The 25,262-nt window shown below is 39.9% G+C and overlaps 1 protein-coding gene across 30 annotated transcripts in view; it reads left to right on the top strand.

The window, feature by feature from the left end:
* Window positions 1-25,262, top strand: part of LRRFIP1 (LRR binding FLII interacting protein 1) — a 164,916-nt gene that overhangs the window by 119,867 nt on the left and 19,787 nt on the right. For 16 of the 30 annotated variants that reach the window (XM_060781752.2, XM_060781712.2, XM_060781681.2 and 13 more), the window contains 8 exons: window positions 1,344-1,406; window positions 4,558-4,683; window positions 7,373-7,444; window positions 11,232-11,402; window positions 11,705-11,797; window positions 18,602-18,694; window positions 21,491-21,583; window positions 24,949-25,090. In XM_060781752.2, the coding sequence (XP_060637735.2) occupies window positions 1,344-1,406; window positions 4,558-4,683; window positions 7,373-7,444; window positions 11,232-11,402; window positions 11,705-11,797; window positions 18,602-18,694; window positions 21,491-21,583; window positions 24,949-25,090 (853 nt within the window). The remainder of the gene's footprint in view (window positions 1-1,343; window positions 1,407-4,557; window positions 4,684-7,372; window positions 7,445-11,231; window positions 11,403-11,704; window positions 11,798-18,601; window positions 18,695-21,490; window positions 21,584-24,948; window positions 25,091-25,262) is intronic. The other 14 variants (XM_067470546.1, XM_060781761.2, XM_060781723.2 and 11 more) reach the window with 8 other exon arrangements.

Here is a 25,262-nt window from a genome sequence, read left to right as displayed (position 1 = left end):
ATCAAATGAACTTGGAACTATTGACACGATCATAGATGTCCTTCCAAACCTACTTACCTAAGGAGTAGCTGTCTGAAAGATGGAAATCTGTCCAGCTGGCTATTAGGACACAAGAGGAGGATAGTTCCCATTCCTTTCCACCAGTGAATGATGCTGTGAACATGCAATGTAACATGATTTTTTTGTTCCTGGTCTATAAATGTCATTTCCTAATTTGTTCTATCATAAAAACATGGAACAAGTTTATTTAACTGCAAAAACTTGGTTTTTGAGGGACATCCTGCAGTACATTTTGCTATAGTTTTTCAATGCATTTAACTTACACCAGGGGTCCACAAACTTTTTAAACAGAGGGCCGGGTCACAGTTCCTCAAACTGTTGGAGGGCCGGATTATAATTTGAAAAAAACACTGCACATATCTTATTTGTAGTGCAAAAAACCCTTAAAAACAATACAATAATTAAAATGAAGAACAATTTTAACAAGTATAAACTTATTAGTATTTCAATGGGAAGTGTGGGTCTGCTTTTGAGATAGGATTGTTGTTGTTGTTGTTGTGTGCACTTTCAAGTAATTTCAGACTTAGGTGGACCCTGAGCAAGGGCCAGGCAAATAACCTTGGGGGGCCGCATCTGGCCCCCGGGCCTTAGTTTGAGGACCCCTGCCTTACACTGTCAGGTAGAGTCTTGGTCAATCAAACATAACTTGTGGCAGCCACAAAAAATGAAGTTTCTGAAGTATAACATCTACTTCCAAAGTAAGTACCACATAACTAAACAGGAAATAACACTCAAAACAGGAACAGAAAATGTTACATCACGCAGTCAAAAGCAGGACCTCTGTTGCAGTTCTTTGTCACAGCCTCTCTCACTCACTTTCTCACTTTCAAGTAATTTCAGACTTAGGTGGACCCTGAGCGAGGGCCAGGTAAATGACCTTGGAGGGCCGTATCTGGCCCCCGGGCCTTAGTTTGAGGACCCCTGCCTTACACAGTCAGGTAGGGTCTTGGTCAATCAAACATAACTTGTGGCAGCCACAAGTTTGTCACAGCCTCTCTCACTCATAGGAGGGAGTAGAAATGTGATCTCCCTGCACCTCGATCTTCAGCTGAACAGATCTTCATCTCTCCATTTGGTTGATATCTAGGAGGTGTTACTTAGTTATGCATTCATAACTAAGTAGACAGTGTTGAATATGAGTCTGAAACGGTTCTGAAAACTGAATAATAGAAATGAGATTCCATAAATTTTGATGTTTCAAACGAATTCACTATGGTTTTGTCCCACTTCCATTTTATGTTACTGATGTAGCTATAGTGATCTATTTGTGTCACTTTTGCTAGATTCCAGAATCCAAGGATTTAGACAATATATTCCCACATCTTTTGCAGCAAGAAGCAGCTCAGGTAATACAGGGTGGAGCATAAAAATACCCCACATTTTGAAGGGTTATTTAAAAAACAAACAAAACTACCTAGAAAAAAAGTATGTATTTCTGAAAAGTACATTAAAACATTTTAATCAGTTAATAATAATAATAATAATAATAATAATAATAATAATAATAATAATAATTTATTTGACCAGTCATATGACCACTTCAAAATAGAACATGAGTTAAAAAAACAAGGCAAAAAGGTGAGGACAGCAGCTGACCTTCTGTTTATAGTCAGAATCTTATTTTCCTGGTTCTTCTTTCAGGAAATCTTCTCTTTTCTTGATAGTTTTCAGAATAAAAAGGCTTACTCTGATTATTCTGGATCTTTCCTGCCCTTGCAAGAGGGATGTCAGAATATCATTTCTGTTGGGGGACCTGCAGTTGGATAATATTGGATGTAAATATCTGTCTCGCAATTCAGTGTATGCTGGACAGTCCATTAAGAAATGTTCAATGTCTTCCACTATTTGTTCTCCCCAGACACAGAATCTCTCACTTCTTGGGATGTTAAAGGAACGCCCGGTTTGCACCATAGTACTGAGTTGTTCAAACCTAGCCCTAGTATATATTCTTCTTAAGGGTAGTGGAAGTGGAATAGTTAGGTAGTGCTCTAAATGAGTATTCCTTTTGTGGGAAGCTAAAAACCTTGTGGCTGAAGACCTACCTATGCTCTCTAGGTCCAGCTTGCATAGACATCCCGAATTTTAATCAGTTTTAAAAACCATATCAGACAAATCATTTCATAAGGATGCAGCTTTGAATTGGCATGCAGACTCCTCCTCAAACTTCAACTTGATATGCATACCATGGCATACTTTTGAGTTTTACTGAGTGGATGCCCTTACTGCTTACACATTTTCTGGAGCTCCAGTTTCTGGAAGATTAGAAATCCATAGCTAAAATTATTTGCTGATCTGGTACAGATGCATTTTGACTGAGTGTGAAGTGGGTATGGAATGCTTTTTGCATCATTATCACAGAACAGTTCTGTTCTCATAATATGTTTAAACAACAAAGTTCAGGTGTTCACTATTCCAGTCCATTATTGGTAAGGTTAAGCCTGACTTACTAATTAAGACATTTTCCTGTAACTAGTATAATTTTTTAAAAATTTGATATATACCAATTTCTTCACAAATTTAAAAATATAATTTTAAAATACCGTATATACTCGAGTATAAGCCAACCTGAATATGCCGAGGCGCCAAATTTTACCACAAAAAACTGGGAAAACGTATTGACTCAAGTATAAGCCGAGGGTGGGAAATGCAGCAGCTACTGGTAAATTTCAAAATAAAAATAGATACAATATGATTACATTAATTGAGGCATCCGTAGGTTAAATGTTTTGAATATTTACATAAAACTGTAATTTAAGATAAGACTGTGGAACTCTGATTAAACCATTATTCTAACCTCCTTCAATGTAAATGTGCTTGCATATCCTTCCAATATAAAATAGAGTAAAATAATAAATGTAATAATAATACTACTAATAATAATAATAGAGTAAAATAATGGAAATGTAATAATTACAGTAAAAATAGAGTAAAATAATAAATATAATAAAAACAATAATAAAGTAGAATGATCAATGTAACAACAACAACAATACATTTATTATGTATTTCTAACAGGGTAAAATAATAAATGACTTTGACTCAAATATAAGCCGAGCGGGACTTTTTCAACCTAAAAAAAGGGCTGAAAAACTAGGCTTTTACTCGAGTATAGTAATAGCACCTTGGCATTAAGCATCACATTTATTAGGAAGAAATATAATTGTAGAAGATTCCCCACCTTTCCTTTCATTTTCTACTGTTTCCGTTTTCCAATTATGTGAAATACTGGGTCATGGAACTTGTGTTTTGTCGCTAATAGAAGCCAGAAAACTTTGGACTGATTAGGAACATGGTATTAAGAAGGTAGGCTGATCCAATCAGATTTAATTATAAACAGGAAGAGATGGATTAATTATAATGCTGAAAGAGAATGCAGCTTATAAACAGTAAGAGCAAAAGAAAGCTTATGGTCTTTCCTTAGTGTCATAAAGCTTCCACATACAACAGATGCAAGTCCAGAGCACAGGAGTCTTTGACAGTATTGTGCATTTCTCGGTCTCTTGCTAAAGCCAGAGAAAAGATAGCTTGCCATGGAGCTGTCTACTGAAGTTCCTGAACGGGATTAGGCAACTGCGCAGGACTGTTTGGCAATGTTTCCATCCCCAACGTCTTGCAGGCCACTTCCTATCTGAGGGTGTCAATATACCGTGTTTTCTTCGTCTCTGTGACTCACACAATTGAGTTTGTCTGTGCCTGCACAGCATGCCCTTTGGCACAGAAGCGTTCCCCAGTAGTTCGTATTAGTGCTTTTTCTGCCTAAGCCCCCCATTCCTAGGTCGCTGAAGCAAAAGCCAAGGAACGGCAGGGGACAATGTGGAGGAATTGCAGATGACTATCCAAAGAACCATAGAGAGGGAAGCCTGTTCTTTTCCTCTCTTTCGCAATGGTGTCCAGAAGTGACATTACATTGCTTTTTGTTGTGTTTTTGAAGAAGTAATGTAGGGAGAATGCATTACTTCATATGGAATGGGGAGTTCAGAGGGCTTTAGGTAATGTTTATTTGCATGTTTGCATACTGGGGGTGGGGGTGGCAGGACTGGCTATGATTACTGGACCTTTCCCCCTAAAAACTGCAATTAAAAATTGGGGGATTTGGGAGGACTGATGGGGAGCATAATGGTCCACAAACGGGGGTCCAGTGGTTGATTGCAGACAACAGTCAGCAGTTTCCTTGCCCTTTTCTAGAATCTGCCTAAAGTAGCCAGAAGGAGAAAACAGGAAAAAGCAAAATAAATCCCTGCATTAGGAATAAAGGAAGGAAGGCCAACTCTCACAGAAGGATATAAATACTCTTATTTCAGAAATATGCTCAACTCTGGAAAAGAAGTTCCTCTGGTACCTGCATATGATAGATATTCTGTGGCTTCAGGCGCAGGCTCTCCACTAAGAAATGTTCAAAATACCTCCTTTGTACAGTTGTCCTCCATTATTGATTCCGGTATGCCAGTACAAACACATACTCACTATAAACCATTATCTGCCTCCATATATTTCCAGGGAGTTCGTACTGCGTCAAGTTTGTCAGCAGCTACACTGGCCTCTCTAGGTGGAACCTCTTCTCGGCGAGGGAGCGGAGATACCTCAATTTCGGTTGATACTGAAGCATCTATCAGAGAAATTAAGGTAACATGCATATTGGGAGTGGATGTTTGTAAGGTGCGCTTGCATCCAAAATACCTGTGCCAATAAATAAATAAATAAATCAGTAACCCAAAAAAGGAACCCAAACAAAAAGTAGTTTGAGCCTCTATGATCACAATGATCATAGAAAAGGGGACCTATCATGTTTTTCTAGATAAAGGGCCATTATATAGAGAAAGTTAAACACTTCAAATACCTTTTATTTGTTGTGTCAAGGCAACCAGACAATTATATTACATTTCTAACAGAACAAAGCAAACAAACAAGACAAAATACAAAATTTGTGAGTTTGGTAGTTGATTAAATGTCCTTTGACCAGTATCTGGCCACTTGGAGTGCTTCTGATGTTGCTGCAAGGAGGTCCTCCATTGTGCATGTGGCGGGACTCAGGTTGCATTGCAGCAGGTGGTCAGTGGTTTGCTCCTCTCCACACTCGCATGTAGAGGATTCCACTTTTCAAATACCTTTGGTTCAGTAACAACCTGTCATGGTCCACTCGCTTAAAATATACACTGGCCCGGCCCCAATCAAGCAACAGTGCTAACAGGAAGTTTTTCCAGTAGCAACAAATATATTCCTCCAACTCTGCATGTTTTTCAAGCAAAGGCAATGTCACAACTACTCTATGGAGCGCCCATTTGGTTAACCCCTGATAACAGTCCCATCAGATCCTTCCACTCAAAATTCCTCCACAAATTATTTGGTGTCCCAAACTGTCCCGTATGCAGTTCTATGTCTAGAATCTGGCCAATACTCTAGAGGCCACTATCTGGCTAAACATAGAATCATAGAATCATAGAATCAAAGAGTTGGAAGAGACCAGTCCAACCCCCTGCCAAGAAGCAGGAATATTGCATTCAAATCACCCCTGACAGATGGCCATCCAGCCCCTGTTTAAAAGCTTCCAAAGAAGGAGCCTCCACCACACTCTGGGGCAGAGAGTTCCACTGCTGAATGGCTCTCACAGTCAGGAAGTTCTTCCTCATGTTCAGATGGAATCTCCTCTCTTGTAGTTTGAAGCCATTGTTCCGCGTCCTAGTCTCCAAGGAAGCAGAAAACAAGCTTGCTCCCTCCTCCCTGTGGCTTTCTCTCGCATATTTATACATGGCTATCATATCTCCTCTCAGCCTTCTCTTCTTCAGGCTAAACATGCCCAGCTCCTTAAGCCACTCCTCATCATTCAATTTTGGTTATCTATCCACTACCAATGCCCCAGCAACTCTCTGACCCAACTCACCTTGAGCGAACTCCATCACTCAAAATGGTGCTCAACAGTTTTAGCAAAGATCGGGGAATTGGGCTATGATAGCGACTTCTTGAACTTGCTAACTTTCACCGAGATCTTTACCCTTATCAAAAAGAGGCTGCTAGAAAGGGATTATAACCAACTGTTGTGCTTGGCCAATAAATCCTGTTCACCTATGAACATGGCAATTCCATTCATACAGGGAAACCTAGCCTTTTACATTGCAGCTCTCACTAACCCCTCTTACAGGAGAGCCTACATGCAGGCTAGATTTAATATTATGCCATCTCTTCTCCATGGAGGAAGACTCAACGGTCTACCGAGTGATGAGAGGCTTTGTCCTTGTAGCACAGGACAGCTGGATTCTATCCCGCATATTCTTCTGCACTGCCCACTTTACTAGGATCCAAGATTTAGTTTACTACCACACGTTATAGATTCCTTGAAAAACCACATTGACCCAGACAAAGTAATTATGCTTTTACATTGTCAAGATTTTAACTGCTGCCTTTCAGTGGCAAGATTTCTGAACGAAGTCTGTAAACTGAATGTGTAGCAAATGTGAAGTTCCCTTTTCTATGGTTTGTAGTGTATTTTAAGAGGAGCCCCCGGTGGCGCAGTGGGTTAAACCCCTGTGCCAGCAGGACTGAAGACTGACAGGTCACAGGTTCGAATCCGGGGACAGGCGGATGAGCTCTCTCTACCAGCTCCAGCTCCTCATGCGGAGACATGAGAGAAGCCTCCCACAAGGATGATAAAAACATCAAATCATCCGGGCGTCCCCTGGGCAATGTCCTTGCAGACGGCCAATTCTCTCACACCAGAAGTGACTTGCGGTTTCTCAAGTCTCTCCTGACACGACAAAAAAAAGTGTATTTTAAACCTTTTTGCTATGTATATGCCAATAAAGGCTTATTGGATTGGATTGGTTTTTCTAGCCTAAAAGAATTAGCATGGAATTAAGTAAGGAGCTTTTAAGCAGAAGCTGGATGGACATCTGTCAGGAGTGTTTTGATTGTATTCTGCATGGCAGGAGGTTGGACTGGATGGTCCGACTGTATGATTCTATGGACTTCTGTAAATAATTAAGGTACTACCTCTATATTATAAAAACATCCCCTGCTTTTTGACAACCCACTTTTTGCTGTTCCAATTATAGCCATGTTCATACTTCGGTTCTAACCCCTGGTCTGTTCCTTACAACTTACTCGGCTTTTTTCTCACTTTCAGTCAATGTAGTGCAGATTTTTCTCTCTCAGACAACTTGATGCCATCTTGTGGTTAGTTCCACATTTGCAAGTTTTAAACCACTTTTCAACCATTTCCCCCTTTTACCAGTTTCCTAGTTCCTTTCAAATCGAACATGTGGGGGATGCCTGTATTCAAAAATAACCCAGTGTCACAATATTTTGCCATTTCCTTTAGGATATCAATGAGTTAAAGGACCAGATTCAGGATGTAGAAGGAAAATACAAGCAGGAATTAAAGGAAATGAAGGTACAGGTTTGAGCTTGTGGGAGTAACATTGGCTAAACAGTCAAGAGCTGAATGGAAGCTAACCTGCATGTTTTCTTTCAGCATTGTGGAGTTATATACTAAACATAAAATACGGAATGTTGCGTATCTTGTTACATTGTAGTAATAGTTCTAATTTACAAATTGCAGTTTAATTGGGTTTTTTTTCAGAACATAAATACATAAAACATCTTCAGATTGAACAGGGCACCATTTTAACATCAGATAGAGGGCATTTGTGTTGCTTCCACAATTTTTGGATGAATTTTTAGGTGTCTGTGGTTGCCATGAACTTTATAGAGATGTAGGCATCAGGAATTTGCTTATGGAATCATTCCTCCCTTAATCATTAATTTTCAACATTATGGAGAAATCAAAATAATAAAACAGTATTGAGCCTAAATTTGTGAGTGATGGTCTAGAAAGGCCCATGCCTGAATCTCATCTCTGCCACAAACCCACTAAGGGTACATCCACACTATAGAATTAATGCTGTTTGTCACCACTTTAATTGGCATGGCTCAATGTTATAGGTTCCTAGGAGTTGTAGTTTTACAAGGTCTTTAGCCTCTGATAAGATTGCTAGTGCTTCACCAAACTACAACTCCCACGATTCTATACCATTGAACTGTGACATTCAAATTGATGTCAAACTGAATTAATTCTACATTATAGGTGCATCCTAATTGATCTTCAGCAGCCTGCCAGATCAGCTCTTGCTTACGAAGTTTGTGAATAATTGTATTGGGCAATCTTATAACATAGTTGTAAGGTAGGAGATACACAGAGTGTTTTTGAATACTTGAAATGCACTTTTATTAGAGAGAGACAAATTATGTACAGGCATACTTCCAACAGACCTCACTACCTCTGAGGATGCTTGCCATAGATGCAGGCGAAACGTCAGGAGAGAATGCCTCTAGACCATGGTCATACAGCCCGAAAAAACCTACAACAACCCAGTGATTCCGGCCATGAAAGCCTTCGACAATACATATGTACAGGCAGTCCTGAGTTACAAACATCTGACTTGCAAATGACATATAGTTAAGTATGGGGGTTAGACAACAGGAAGTGAGAGACATCCACCCTGAGGAAGGGAGATTCTCTCCTGAAAGAGTTATCATGGAGGAAAGGTTCTCCACTGAAGCTTTATCTCCAGTCCTTGTTTCCACAACAAGCCAAGTTTTTCAAAATCCAGATGAAATCTTCTGAACAGGGGTATAGACAGCAAAACAAACTCCACAGGGATATTAACCCTTCCTAAAGCTATCCAAAGCCTATATACACACACACACACGGTGGCGCAGTGGGTTAAACCCTTGTGCCGGCAGGACTGAAGACTGACAGGTCACAGGATCGAATCAGAGGAGAGCGCGAATGAGCTCCCTCTATCAGCTCCAGCTCCCCATGCGGGGTCATGAGAGAAGCCTCCCACAAGGATGGTAAAACATCAAAAACATCCGGGCATCCCCTGGGCAGCATCCTTGCAAATGGCCAATTCTCTCACACCAGAAGCAACTTGCAGTTTTTCAAGTCGCTCCTGGCACGACAAAAAAAAAACTGCTTCTTCATCTGCAGTTATATATCCATCAAAAGGGGAAAAGATTTATTTCTGGCCCTATTACATTTAATTCCTTAGGAAACTGTTTTGGTTGTAATGATTTACAAAAATCTCTACACAATTATATTGTTTTCATAGGAGTAAAATGTTGCCCTTCTTGTCCCTAAACTGGCAGATTTAGACGGCTCTCCTTAGGGGTATTCCCACACTATTTAATGTGAAATTAGCCACAAAAATCTTGATTTAGCAATTCATCTCAGTACAGAGATCCCAGTCATCCTTCTACACCATTGCCTTTTTGATAGTTTTATTTATTTATTTATTTATTTATTTAGAAATGTATATACCGGTCTTCTCACCTCCAAGGAGGGATTCAGGCCGGTTCACAACATGTGTTCATATACAGTAATATACAAAACAGCACAATGCATCATCATTATACATTAAAATATAAGTACAGTAAAAACATCATCATCACATTACACAAGCCAAGTCGTCTGTACAGTCATAATTCGTCGCCCTCCTTCCATGTGGACAAGGGTTATTGACTCAATCCTCAAATGCCATATGCCAAAGCCAGGTTTTTATTAGTTTCCTAAAGGTCAGGAGGGAAGGAGCAGATCTAATCTCTGGTGGGAGGGAGTTCCAAAGCTGAGGGGCCACCACCGAGAAGGCCCTGTCCCTCGTTCCCACCAAACGCGATTGCGAAGGTGGTGGGACCAAGAGCAGGGCCCCTCCGGAAGATCTTAGTAACCTTGATAGTTCTTCTGTATTCCATAGAAATAGAAATTTAAATATTTCACATCTCACAATTTCCTCTGCCAGGTAGTACTAGTAGTAGTAGTAATGAATTTATTACCTGCCTTTCTGTGGGCCTCGAGGTGGGACTCAACATAATTAAAACAAGAGATAAAACACTACTAAGAGAAATACAACCAAGATACACAAAGGTTAAAATACAATTTAAAATCCACTGATAAAATGCATTTATCTGATATGCACTGGAGGAAACAAAGTAAAAAAAATTGTGGGAGGAGGGGGGGAGAGAAAATGTTTTTTCATTTCTGGAAGTCTTTTTCAGAAGATTTTAGAATGAAAAACAAAATATTTAATAAAAGGTATTCATACATTTAATCCTTCAATATTATTTCTAAAAATTATGTAGCAGTAGACATCTATATAACACTATCTACAGTCTCTCACATGGCTGTTATTCCTGGTCTTGATTTTCTCTTTTCGTTTTTTTTTTTTTATGCGAATGAGGGTTTGGCGTCTGCTTGGTATTGTGGAGAAAAAGAGACAAAGAAATTCTGTTTGTTTTTACTAATATTGATGCTTTTTGGGCTTTTTAAAATATTGGGCTAGTTTGGTGGAGTTCTGGTGTTTGTTTGTTTTTTGGTACATTGGCAAAAGTGAGGTGATCTCTTTTAGCTCCATATGCTTCAGAACCTTGTAGCTCCATGTCTGACACAATGTTTAAAAAGTAAATTCAATTTGTAATTATTTCCTAAATCAGTGTTTCTCAACCTGTGGGTCCCCAGATGTTTTGGCCTTCAACTCCCAGAAATCCTAACACCTGGTAAATTGGCTGGAATGTCTGGGAGTTGTAGGCCAAAACACCTGGGGACCCACAGGATGAGAACCACTTTCCTAAATAATCTGTTCTATTATATCACATGTATCAAACACAAGGTCCACGGGCCAAATCCAGCCCACCAAGTCATTTTATTTCAACATAGTTACATTTATACAGTTCTGCAATTGTAAAGGCTGATGTGGCCTTTGGTAAAAATGAGTTTGACACCCCTTCTTTATATCAAATATGATACCTTTATACCAAGCCATATTATACATAGTGCCTTTTATGTTCCTAAAGTAACAAAATGACCTTCAATCTCTGCTGATTTTACATTTGCTTTCAAATATGTGTCCTTCTCCAAGATAAATAATCTTTTTTCCATGGTTTCAAAATTTCCAGAAATTGTACATCTCAATTTGTAAGGCTGACTGTAAAATATGTAGCTATTAAAACTTTGGATGTATAAAAAGAGCAAAAAGTGGTCTTGATAAACTATAGGCCCTAAGCTGTGAACTTTAATCCCAGTGAAAAGTATATTTTCAGTGTAGATTCAAAAGTTTTGGAGTAGTTGGACATGATTTGAAAACTAAAGGGACCTCTTGATCTTGTTTCTTTCTTAACTTTAGGACTCTCTAGCTGAAGTTGAAGAGAAATATAAGAAGGCTATGGTATCAAATGCTCAATTAGATAATGAAAAAACCAATTTCATGTATCAAGTAGACAACCTGAAAGATGCATTGTTTGAATTAGAGGAAGAACTTGCAGAATCCAAGAGGGAGTATGATGAAAAAAGCAAAGTAAGTAACACCAAAAGAGAAGTCATTTTCTGAATTTTTGTTTCATGTGTAAAATTAAATTTTGTATAAAAGTACCTTCATGCTTTGTGTATATGGTGTATATGCAACATAATTTAATGTTGTATTTAAATGTGGGTTTCATCTCCAAGATGTTTCATTATGGACATATATGTAAATACAGATATTCCAAAATCAAAAAATATCCAGTCTAAAACACTTCTGATCCCAAGCATTTAGGCTAAAAGATACTCAACCTGTGTTAAGAAATTCACATGCTAATTGTAGAATTCCTATTTTGGTAGGAATTTGAGAGGGAAAAACATGCCCACAACACACTGAAGTTCCAGTTCGTGGAAGTCAAGGAAGCTCTGAAACAAAGAGAAGAATTACTTGCAGTAAGTAAAACTTTAATTAAATAAACAAGATCACTGTTTGTTTGTGTGTTTTCTGATGGAATACACAGAAGTTTTGTTCTAGTTTTAGATTTTTCACAAAATGTAATTCTTCAAAATCAATTGTAATGGGAAGCCTCTGTGTTCGGTGGAACCATTGAAGCAAGATTTTTTTTTAGTACATTGTTCTAAGTTAAATTCTCCTTTGGTGCTGCTCAACAAAAAACCAACTATGTACACGTCATTACAGGTAGAAGTTTTCCTTTTATTTTTCAGATGCATATAACATTTCTCTTTTTCAAAGGTTTAAAGTACTGCTATGTGTGTAATAACTGGGTCTAACTTACACGGATCTGTAAGTGTCTGTTGTTCTGAATTAAGGAGCTATTTCTTGACCATCGACTAAAACACTTAGTCGATGGTCTGGTTGACTTCCATGGTTTGAAACACTGGAGTTGACTATCTGAAAAGAAAGTGGGGCTATTACTAGGATAAAAACTTGGCTAGAGAAGTATGAGATGGGGATAGTTTAAATATTTTAAAATCTCTTTATACTACCCAAATCTTTTGCAAATGGGTTATTGGAGTAAGAAGAGAACACTGGTAATGGCTGTGCCAAATAAAAGATTCAGAATACTTGTTTCTTTAATCAGATGTTAATGCAGTAGAAAAGTTGCAGTAGCATGATTCCTTTTCTAGCATCTATGTATGTATAAATAAATAAATGGGTCAAGACAGTCTAGTCATTTTAAAATGATCTATGTATTTTTGCAATCAAAGTAGAGCAGTTGTGATGACTCATGCTTTGACAAATGTGGCAAAAATCAGATTCAAAGAATGATGCACTTTCTGTCAAATGTTAACAGTGTTCAGATTACCTATTAAAATACATGTTAACAGATTTGATGGGTGCTAACTGCAATTAGTATATGTCTTCTTTGTAGTCTGTATGACTCACACATGGAATTTTCGTACCTGCACAGCCTATCTTTGGAAACTTCTAGAGTTAAGATTTTGTCAGTGGGGGCCTCATTCCCTCCTCTAACACACATACTCTATGCATGGTTCCCCTAAAACTTCCTCAGTACCCTTTCATTCACCATTTCTTCTTTTCCCTCTCCTCTTTCTTTTTCCCACCCTTTTATTTGTCAGTGGGCTCAGACTCAAGTTTATCTTGTCTACAGCTTTATATAAAATGTCAAGATCCAGAAGGCTCAGTAAAGCCAAACACAAGGTTAAAGGTCCAAACACAAATTTATTGTTCACAACAGAGTCTAAATTTCAGTGCCCCAAGCTCAGCCAACAATTTGGCATCAAAAATAAGGCAATGTAAGTAACTGAAATATAACCCGGATTATTCTGGCATTTAATCCGGTTCAACACAAAAACACAGCAATCTTCTTTAAACTCACACAGTTCAAAAAGCACAGTACAAAGAAGCAAAAACAGAGTTCAGAAAACATTCCAAGGTCGAAGCACGTGGTAGGCAAGTTGTCCAAATCCAAGTGGCAAAAAAGCATTGGTCAAAACAGCCTGGAGTCAAGCGGCAGAGTAGAAGTAAACACAGGAACGCAGGAACACAGGAATCTGTAGTCCAAAGACCCAAGCTCGAGAATTGGCAGCAACAAAGATTCACACCCCAAAAGAGACACTTTGCCTTCTGCAAAGATCCATACAACAAAACCCCATTTTTATCCTAAAGCTCCTCATCAGAAGCTGAGGAGCTCCCCACCCTTTCATCATCACTCTCAGCTGCCCCATTCCCTGCAGCTGAACCCGAGCACACATCCCTCCACCTCTGCCAGCAACTTAGATCTTGCCAAGTGCTTCCCGGTTGCCATTCCCCTGTAAACCCCTCAAAGTCCTCGCTGGAGGTGGGTTGATTACAGATATCCCTAATTTCTTGTACACTGGTCCAATCCAGCTCATCCTCCTCCCCCGTGTCACTCCCAGACCCATCACTCCCTTCAAACCCCATGAAGTCCTCATCCTCTGTAGGAGCGCTAAGTATATCACAGATACGCTTCCTTTGAATCTCCTCGCTGGATTCGTGTTCGCGAGTAGCCCGCTTGACTCCCCTGCTTTCCTCCCCATCTCCCATTTCACAGTCGGAGAAGCCGTCAAAGGTTTCAGAATCACTCGGAGCCATGATTATCTCCCTAATCCGCTTTCGCTGCTGCTCCTCTTCCAACACCTGCGCAGGCCTCTTCTCCCTTCTACCAGTAGTAGCAACATTACCATCACGCTGAACTACAACATAAAAAGTGCCTCAATTGTGAGAAGAAGATTTCCCAAACATACAACCACTTAAACTGACTTCTTTGCTTAAGTATAGGCCATATTGTGGATAAGTGCCCTAATTGAAGAGCCTTTTCATGCCAAGTGTGTTAAACAAAGTCACATGTTAATGCCCTTCTTTGTGAGTCATTTATTCAGACTCACTGGTTAAAACAGGCCCCTGTTCAAAGCCTCTATAAGTATCACTTTGTGCTCTACAGTATTGTCAGTTTTAGTATCCAAGGTCTATTAGCAATGGGAAGAATAGCCTTAAAACCTACACTGAAGCCCTCATCATTTGCAACACCTTGAGCTTTATGAACCCCAAAAGGCTTACCCTCTGAGAATTCAAATAAAAACAAAAAGTACAAGAAACCTACCAATGATCCTCTGACATGTGAGAAGACATCAAATGCAACAGACATGCAGTTTTTCCTTGGTGCCATAAATCCTATGGTGCCATAAGTCTTTTTTCTTTTTTTTTGTAATTTCAACTCACAGTTTATCTAGATCCAGCTTGCAAAAGGCTTGAACCTGAGCTTTCCAGAGTTTAATTTGTTGGAAGTGCAGTGCTTGGGTTTACATTCTGAAGATGAAGTGGTCTACCACTCTTCTATCTGCACTTTTACTCAGGGCCATTCAGCTACTCCAAGCCATTGATCAGTCTCCTTTCACAGTTCTGTGGAATTGTATCAGTCTCAGAAACTGATTGTGATCATGCATCATCTTGTCATCAGCCACCTCCTCCTCCACCCTCTTTAGTGGGACATTACTGTGATCACTGTTATCCCTTTCCACATTCAAATAGATATATATTTAAAACCCTGCACTTCATTCACCACCTGATGTGCTTAACAGAGACTGGTATATATCATGCTTTAAAAACTGTATTAGTCCTGAATTCAGAAATTCACCCAACCCAGTATCTCATCTGCCTCCATCTCTCTCTTTTTGACCTGCCACTGCCATCTATGGAAACCATATCCAAGGCCTGCGCCTCCTCCACCAGGTTTAGCATGACATGAGGACGTTCCTCCAACCACAAGATCAACAAGATTTGCCTCTGGTTATGAACATGTCCTTTGCCTCTTCTGATCCTATGATCTACCAAGATCCTACTTCTCCTTGATTGACCTCCATGGATTTAGAGGACATTAGACAAATGTTTCCCACATTGTTTGGTTGCATTGCTTCTTGCACTCACTCTCAGCCACCATTCCTTTCTATACCTGCTTTGTTAGGGATAGCAAAGTTCTCCTGAAAATTGTCTTCTTTGATTCCTTCAGCATCCAAATGTATTGAGAACCTGTACTGTATTCAAGACTCTTATACTCTTTAAGTATCCACTTCTGAATTCAGTTATCAACAAGGTCCAAACCTTTTCCATAGATTTTAAAGTGTGTTGTCCTACTGTTAATGCTTATGTTATTGTTTTATTGTTTTGTTTGATTTTAATTGCTTGTATTGTTGTTATTGCTTGTATTGTTGTATTATGGGCTTGGCCTCATGTAAGCCGCACCGAGTCCCTTGGGGAGATGGTAGCGGGGTATAAATAAAGTGTATTATTATTATTATTTTCCAAACCATCAAGCAAGTCTCACTTTACCACCGGGGACCACAAGTTTGCCTCAATAGTCTGGAAATCCTAATCCACTGTTGTGTCATCTCTATGCATTTTGAGCTATCAGGCCTGCATTTTGTTCTGTTAACAGTACCTGTGGTAAAAGGTAACTCATTGAAGAAGCCTCCGGTGGCACAGTGGGTAAACCCTTGTGCCGGCAGGACTGAAGACCGACAGGTCACGGGTTCGAATCCAGGGAGAGCGCAGATGAGCTCCCTCTGTCAGCTCCGGCTCCCAATGCTGGGACATGAGAGAAGCCTCCCACAAGGATGGTAAAACATTTGGGCGTCCCCTGGGCAACATCCTTGCAGACAGCTAATTCCCTCACACCAGAAGCAATCTGCAGTTTCTCAAGTTGCTCATGACACAATTTTTTTTAAAGAAGTTACCCAAGGATGGTAGGAAAGCTGTCATTGTCTTCTACATTGAGGTTTATAACTTGGCTGCACAGCAGATCCTATGACATGTCAGGCATGGCTGCATTTATCAGGCCTTTCTTCAGAAGTTAGAGCTATCATAGAGCCTTTCAGTGCTGCCACTGATGAAAGTTGGAGCATATTCTACAAATAAGTACAGTTTACAGCAGTCTTCTTACCAACAGAAGCAAAAATTATCTTGGTCCCATTACTCTATTCCTGCTGTGTCTACTCACTCTCCACAGCATTCCGAGCAATCTTCTCAAAGTTCCACTTCTTGTCACTCTCAGTTTTCTGGCAAGTACCACTCTAGCTACAAGAAGAAACAGTGGAGGTGTAAACATTATTTCTACTTCCACCTCTTCCCTCTTTTCCACAAACCCCTCTTTCCCACTGTCCCCCCTCTTGAAACTTGATGACTACAGATTTTGGGTCTTCAGTATTATTGCCTATAGCTATATCATTAACCCCTACTGCCACGGGGTTTTGTGTGTGTGTGTGTTTTATTTTTTTGCTTTACACAACTCTGTCCTCTGAAAGGAAATCAATATCTTCCAAATAAATCTACAATTGAGAAGGTTCTTCCACCACAACAATAATTATGAGAAGGCTTTTCCTCTTGGTATGTGCCTCTTTCACTTAAAACCTTCCTTAAGGGGTTTGCAAAAACCTTTCCTCCCTGGACTCCCATCACTCCAGTATGGGGTTTGTGATTAGTTATCTCTCAGTAAGCAGAGCATCCAATTGAGCCACTTGTGACTTGCTACTTGAAGTTTCTCACATAGAATATATTATTCCTTGTGGTTACCTCCATAACTCGAAGGCCCATTGAATTGGCTGCTTTGTGCGTTGTCCCACCCCCCTCCAGTTCATAAGAGATAACGTGAGCTCCTTTCCAGATGTCATTTATTTTATATAAAGTTGCTTACTTATTTCAAATTATTCAGGAGCTGTCCCTTCCTATCGCTTCCCCAAGCTATCTGGTAAAGACAACTCTTCCTGGCATACCTCAGATATCTGTTGTGCTCTTGTTTTTTATGTTGACATGATCAAACATTTTAGGAAATCATCTAGACTCTGGGGCTCATAGACAAGGCTATCAAGTTATCTCTAAATAGGTTGCTGTTACCATCTTGGTTTCCTATAGTTGGCTAAGAAGCCATTACTCCCATCCACCTGTCCTTTCTTTGCAGGGACTGCTTCAGCCTCCTCTATTTTCTCAGCAGGTTTGGCCATGCATTCACATGTTAGGCAATTACCTAGGCCAACTGCTTTCTTTCATGAGTCATTATAGAGTAGATGTTCATGCCAGAGATTCCATCTCCTTTGGCTGAGCTGTGTTTCAATTTACAAGCATAGATCACCTTCCATCCTGATGAATAATTTGTTAATCATGTAACTGTGGCTCTTCAAATGGTCATCTGTGATCTCACACAATCCTTTGTCTCTTCTTTGTCTTATGCTTGACTACATTATTTGCTATGCCACTCTGGTAGATAGGGAACTGAGAAGATTTCAGTGGGAACTGTATAGGTGGTGAACCTGTGATGCATGTGCCAGAAGGGGCATGTGCCAGAAGCGTGCTCTCTCCTGGCACACGTGCTGTCACCCACCCTCCTCTTACTTCTCTCATCCACCCATTGCTTGCCCCCCACACTTGCCCCTCTTGCCCACTCCATCGCTTGCTCACCTTGCTCACCTTCTGCTCTCTGCCCCTACTCTCCCCTCACTTCCTCGCCGCTTGCCCCCCACGCCTGCCTGCTCATCCACTTGCCCATGTGCCCGCTCACTCAGCCACTCCTACTCGGCTCACTTGCTGCCCCTTGCTCACCCACCCCCCGAGTGCCCCCTGCCAATCTGGTTTGGGCACTTGGTCTCTAAAAGGTTCACCATCATTGGTATAGGGCATAATTGGTGGAGAAGAGGTTAGGGTTTCCACCAAATAGATTTTAGCTCTAGAAGTTTTCAATGGCATCCCATTTGTGTGAGTTCACAGATAACTCCTAGAACCTCTGGGTCCCCAGATGTTTTGGCCTTCAACTCCCAGGAATCTGAACAGCTGGTAAACTGCCTGGGATTTCTGGGAATTGTAGGCCAAAACACATGGGGACCCATAGGTTGAGAACCACTGCCCTAGAAGAACCACAGTTACTGCTAAGCAACCTGCCCTTTCCCTACCCCTCAGTGCCTTTGGGAATGCAGAAGGTAAGCAGGGGATGGCCTTTGGGCTTTGGCCTCCTTCTACTGTCTAAGCTACAGGTTGGCTTCTGAATTCTTGCTATAATGTACCTTAGCCATACTTGTAGTGTCCCCTAAGAGAAAAAAGTTTTGCAGGGCAATACCATGGAATTTCTGCAGGTGGGTCGGTTTCTTTATCTTAGTCTTTTTAACTTCAGAAAAATTAATTGCACTTTATAAATGTTGCAACACTGTTTTTTTCCTGATTAACTTTCTTGTCTGCTTTCTGTCTTCTTGTTTCCTCCTGCACCTCAGGAAATCCGACAGCTACAACAGAAACAAGAGGGCTATGTCAGGGAAATCTCTGACCTTCAAGAGACAATAGAATGGAAAGAAAAAAAGATAGGGGTAGGACTCACAAACATATAAAATGCTTAGATTATTAGTGATCCCAATTAAAATGAGAAAATGGTACGGAAGCAGTAAGACTCATTGCCATGGGCTGGGCACAAAAGAGTTCCTTCAACCTGTTGACTTGCTGCTTTGTGCCCTTCGGGGGTTGGTGGGGCTCCCATTCGAACTATAGCTTCATGTACCATATTGGAAATAATCAGTTCATGGGGAGAGTTCCTCAAATTTTCTCCATTGCTTTTTTAAAAAATCCTATCATTTTGAATAAATTTTGAATTAAACTCCTCACAGGGCAACAAAATGTGCACACATGCTCTTTTTTTGTAAGACGATCTTGCATTCTTTTGAAATATAAGTGATGGCTACTAAAGATATCTTGATTGTAGTTTGTTTGTTAGAGACAGAATTTGTGATTTTGGACTAGAATTCAGATGCCAGAAACACTGCAATAGAAGTATTATAGGAGCTGAACAGGTGTCTTCCAAGTTTCTTAGTTTTCATGTTTTTTCCACAGAAAGCTTTGAATTTTACATTTTTGTGTGTCTGTGGTATGGAATTCCTAAAGGAAATATAACAGATTTTAAAAATGGTTGCTTCTCTGGTTACTTAATCTATGTCTGTGCTGTGTGTTGCCAAGAGAAGTATCCTCTTACCAGACAACATTGTAAATAGCTAATACTGAATTTTATTTTATTTTATTGTTATCACATCTCTGACCATATCTTTTAGTTGGACTTTGCTTTTGAGTTTTGTCTCAAAGAATGTAATACCTCATTTAAGCAGTTGGCAGTCTTCTCACGCTTTCCCTAAATAGCCTACTTTGGATGAAGAGCTCAATAAGAAGCTGTTTTGACCATGTGCACAGCCCCTTTTACTCTCCCTTTTATGGCACAGACCATCAAATGAGGGATAATGTTATTCAGTGAGAATTTGACTACTTGCTTTAAGACATATTCATCGCTTATATATCAGTGGTTCTCAACCCATGGGTTCCCAGGTGTTCTGACCTGAATCAGAAATCCCAGAAATCCCAGCCAGTTTACCAGCTCTTGTGATTTCTGTGAATTGGAGGCCAAAATATCTGGGGACCCACAAGTTGAGAATCACTGTTATATATTAATAGTCAATTCAATCATGCAAAGTACATTAACCGTGATTTAAAACCATGGGAAAGCTACCACTTTCTCTGGTTCTGTGTGAAAAGACAGATACAAGTATAGTCAGCAATAACAAAAATGATTACACTTTACATAACAGAAGAATTCAACAACAGAGTCTTATCTTTGGAACATTCTTTGCTCATTAGGTCTCAGCAGAAAAAGTCAGAATGGTTTCTTCTTACAGTGAAAGAACAAGAAATGTCCTCTTTATTTTTGTAAATATTCTAGATCAGGGGTCCTCAAACTAAGGCCCGGGGGCCGGATGCGGCCCTCCAATGTCATTTACCCAGCCCTTGTTCAGGGTCAGCCTAAGTCTGAAACGACTGAAAAGCACACAACAATAATCTTATCTCATCAGCAAAAAGGAGGCCCACACTTCCCATTGAAATACTATTAAATTTATATTTGTTAAAATTGTTCCTCATTTTAATTATTATATTGTTTTTAAGTGTTATTTGCACTACAAATAAGATACGTGCAGTGTGCATTCATAGAGGGCCCGCTTATCCCCCTACCAACCCAAGAGATTACTCCGGTCTGAGGACCAAAATTTGCTTGAAATCCCCAACATCTGGACTTATCACCTGTCCTCTACTAGGCAGAGAGCCTTCTTGATTGTGGCCCCTTATTTATGGAATGCCTTGCCAGTTGAAATCTGAACTATCCAAGTCCTACTTGCTTTTCGGAAAGCCTGTAAAGCCTTTCTCTTCCGACAAGCATTTGAGGGGTGAATAACTCAGGACTATGTCTGTTCTTGTTTTTATTGTATTTTAAAGTTAATTGTATTGTTTTAATCTACTGCTGTAAACCGCTCCGAGCCAAATTGGGAGTAGCGGTATACAAGTCAAATAAATAAATAAATAAATAAAATTCATGTTTTTTCAAATTATAATCCGGGCCTCCAACAGTTTGAGGGACTGTGGCCGGGCCCTCTGTTTAAGAAGTTTGAGGACCTCTGTTTTAGATGATATGCAGGATTCTTTTCTACAGCTCATTCTGTGACTTTCCTGATACGTTGACCAAATATCTTTATAGTTGGGGTTTGAGTGTAAAGCTAAGCATACTGTAATTCTCAGTGTTCTGAATTTCCACTATCTTGTGGCTACTGTAACAGTGGGAAAACACCTTAGCCATCACAATGAGAAAAGGAAGCTTTAAAATTATTCTGATCTACGTTAGCTTACCATTGCATTTATGTGCAACCCATTTAATAAAAAATAAGCAACCCTAACAATAAATGGGAGAATGAGAAGACCAGGATAAAAATCAACATTTGTGATATTAGGCTAGTGATATGGATCATCTGTCTCTCAAACAAAATTTTGCAAGTTCCAAGCCAAACATCGCAAGACATTATTCTTGTCCAGAGCATTTGATTATTGCTTAGGCTGTTCTGACATGGTGCACTGATGCAAATACTACTTACTAAGACCCTGTAAATTCCTTTAATAACACCCACAAACACTGCAGTGAAATTCCTTTCTCCTCTTGCATGTAAATCCCCTTATTCTTTTGCATATCTGAAATCTACCCATTCTTATTGCTAATTTTCCTTTATCTTTATTTTTCCCCATCCTCCTTTTCTCCTCTTGTTGTCTCTTTATCTTCTGCTTGCTCCTGAAAAAAACCTCAGGCATTAGAGAGGCAGAAAGAGTTCTTTGATTCCATAAGATGTGAGCGAGATGATCTTAGAGAGGAGGTGGTTCTGCTGAAGGAACAATTGAAGGTACGCAGAAACAATTGAAGACGGAAGTCCTAAAAGGAGTAAATAATGGTTTCTTTCTCCGTACTAGAGAAGAAGCTGGCTAGAGCTCTGCAGTAATGATGGGCATATTGTTCAAACATTGGCAAAGTGGGAAAATCTTTATTTCTTGCTGTAAAGGTTTATGCTGTACACATTTCCGCTAGATGTAATCCAGTTACTTTTGATTATCTAGTATAGAGTAACATTAAATTAAAGCATGTCTTGTTAATTTGACTGAGATTTTAAGACAAACCCAATTTTGTGAACTGATATTATATAGGCTTTCCCTTATGCCAGAAGAGCGCTTTCTCCTTTGAAAAATATCAGAAAAAATGAAAGTAGGAAAAAGGCTGTCCCTGGGTTACGGGCAAGATAGGTTCTGTAGGTTTGTTCTTAAGTGGAATGTGTATGTAAGTCAGAACAGAGAAATCTTTTTGATGTAACTTCAGCCTTTTAATTAAAGTTTTGGATAGCAAAGGGAAGTGTTAACATCCCCATGGTGTTTATTTTGTTGTCTGTGCCCCTGTTCAGAAGATTTCACCTTATGTTCTGTGTCTGTTATTATTGGATTTTGAAAAATCTGGGTTGCTGTGGAAACAAGGATAAAGCTTCAGTGGAGACACCTTTTTCCCATGGCAACTCTTCCAGGAGTGAATTTCCCTTCCTAGGGGTGGACTTCTTCTCACTTCCTCACCTCCATTCTTAATTAGAAGTTGAATGTAAGTCAGATGCCTGCAACTCAACCTGTACTGGCTTCAGAGTATAGAGGGAGTAAGAGGTATTTGGTAAGCTGGGGTGCTAAGCTTGAAAAATCCACCCTTGCTTAGGTATATTATTTATTTATTTATTTGTTTGTTTGTTTGTTTGTTTATTATTCGAAGTTATATGCCGCCACTCCCCTGGGGCTCGGAGCAGCTTACAAGAATGGCTAAAATCTAACACAATTTAAAAACAATTTAAAACAATTTAAAAACAGCAATATTAAAAATCAAAGGCCTGTCAAAACAGATATGTCTTACATGCCCTGCGGAAAGCTGATAAGTCTCACAAGGCATGGACTTCAGGGTATTCCAGAGTGATGGTGCCACTGCTGTAAAGGCTCTGCGTCTGGTTGCTGTTGGACGCAAGGTCTTGACACTGGGAATTTCCAACAAATCTTGGTCCTCAGAATGGAGGGATCTCTGGGGTTGGTAGGGGGTGAGGCGGTTCCTCAGGTACATCGGCCCCAGACCATGCAAGGCCTTAAAGGTTAGTATCATCACTTTGAAAGTGATCCGGTGCTCAATTGGTAACCAATGCAGCTGTAGTAAGATTGGTGTTATGTGGCATCTCATCGGAATTCCCGCAAGAAGCCGAGCAGCTGCGTTTTGTACCAACTTGAGCTTCTGGATCACCAACAGAGGGAGGCCAATGTAATTAACTTTGGTTCAGATGGCTTTGGGCCAAGTGAACCAAATCTTATATCATCTTCATGAGACAATAAATGTTGCTCTGAGCTTGCTGGAGGGATGATTAGAATAAAAAATTAACTAACAATTGTTATTTTTGCAAAGAAACATTTCTTTAGATATTTAGGTTTTCTATCACAGTCTTTCTTATTATATCAGCTGTATTTACCTGTCCTCAGACAATTACCTTTATACACATACACATGATCTTTGCCACATCTTTGTTTCAGGTCTTTGCAAACAAATTTCATGCTGATAGTGTAGCAGCAGACAGCAGCCTGCCCGTGGGCACACAAATGGGGCAGAAGAAGCTAGAGCAGAATTCAAACTTCAAAGCTATACTGCAACAATGGAAAATGGCGAGAAACCTCAGCCTGGAAGCTGAATCAAGGGGTTTCCACACACCATGATTTAAACAGAGCACATATTTATATACAATTGCTTACATAACTTGTTGACAAACATCAATCTATATATATATAAATGCTCTGTGCGTAATGAGTACCTTAAAAACAAAAGAAGTAATGAACGAAATCACACCAAATTTGGCAACAAAGGTCTCACAACGCAAGATGTGACCAACAATAATAAAAAACAAAAAAGAACTAAAAAGAACTTACAAATCCTAAAAAAAGGTTGTCATGGCGACTGTGCCTGGGCAAGGCCTGGATGGTCGTTGGTGGTCTCTTCCTAACCTAGAATTCTATTGTTATTATTATTATTATTATTATTATTATTATTATTATTAAGCTGAGGCTGGCCATCTGTCAGGAGTGCATTGAGTGCTTTTCCCTTATGGCAGAAGGGGCAGAACAAGATAGTCCTGGGAGGTCTCTTCCTAACCTAGGATTCTGCTATTATTCTTATTATTATTAAGAAGAAGCTGAATGGCCATCTGACGGGGGTGCTTTGATTGTGCTTTTCCCTTATGGCAGAAGGCGCTGGACTGGATGACCCTTGAAAGTCTCTTCTTAAACAAGGATTCTCCTCCTCCTCCTCCTCCTCCTCCTCTTCTTCTTCCTCCTCCTCCTCTTCCTCCTCGACCTAAGCAGAGGCTGAATGGCCATCTGTCAGGAGTGCTTGGATTGTGCTTTTCCTTTGTGGCAGAAGGGGCTGGACTGGATGGCCCTTGGAAGTCTCCTACTCTAGGATTTTATTATTATTATTATTATTATTATTATTATTATTATTAAGCAGAGGCTGGGTGGTCATTTCATGGGAGGGCTTTATTTGTGTTCCATTATGGTAGAAGGATGGTGCACTAGGTGGCCTTTGTGGATCTCTCCCAACAAGCTTTAAGAAATAAAATATATTAAAAATAAGCACTTCTTCATTATTTAATTGGAGCCCCTGGTGGCGCAGCGGGTTAAACCTCTGTGCCGGCAAGACTGAAGACCGACAGGTCACAGGTTCGAATCCGGGGAGAGGCGGATGAGCTCCCTCTATCAACTCCAGCTCCTCATGCGGGGACATGAGAGAAGCCTCCCACAAGGATGATAAAAAAAAAAACATCAAATCATCCAGGCGTCCCCTGGGCAACGTCCTTGCAGACGGCCAATTCTCTCACACCAGGAGCGACTTGCAATCACTCCTGACACGACAAAAAAAATTTTTATTTAATTTTGCATACCACCAGACTATGCCACAGCAACACGTGGCTGGGTAAATCTAGTTATAAAGTACAGAGCATTTGGTTCCCTAATTTGATAATAACCATAATTATCTTATTCAGCGAAAACAAGTTGACTGGGTACTAACCGTAGAGGTAAAATCAGGTTATATGGTAGAGTTTCTGTATTAGTCTTTATAGGTTCTTTAATCCCTTTTAGGAAATCTTTAAGGGGCGCTGCCTCAGTAGTACTGTGATGTCATATTGCTACTTTGTTGTTTCACTTACAGCAATATGGAATAATCCCCAATTTAGAGGTAGCTACCAATGGAGAAACCTCTGGTGGCCTTCATAATGATGGACTATCAAGTTCTTCCAAGATGGTCTCAGGCACAAGTCACATCCCAGGGGGACCTGAGGATGGCATGCTTGGTAAGTGTTGGCTTTTGGCTCTGTGTTTTTAATTGCTAGCTTTGCTTGAAATCTTTTATAATCTGAACTAACCAATCATTAGCATGCTGCTTGTTCAATCACTTCTGTATATTTGACTTTTTGCTTATTGCAAATGATCACTTCGAGCATATTACCTTTTTCTTTGCTTTTA

This window comes from Anolis sagrei, chromosome 1 (genome assembly GCF_037176765.1).
Source record: "Anolis sagrei isolate rAnoSag1 chromosome 1, rAnoSag1.mat, whole genome shotgun sequence".
In the NCBI taxonomy this organism is placed as follows: domain Eukaryota; kingdom Metazoa; phylum Chordata; class Lepidosauria; order Squamata; family Dactyloidae; genus Anolis; species Anolis sagrei.
The sequence above is the reverse complement of the archived record's forward strand: the minus strand, read 5'-3'. Positions and strand labels throughout refer to the sequence as shown.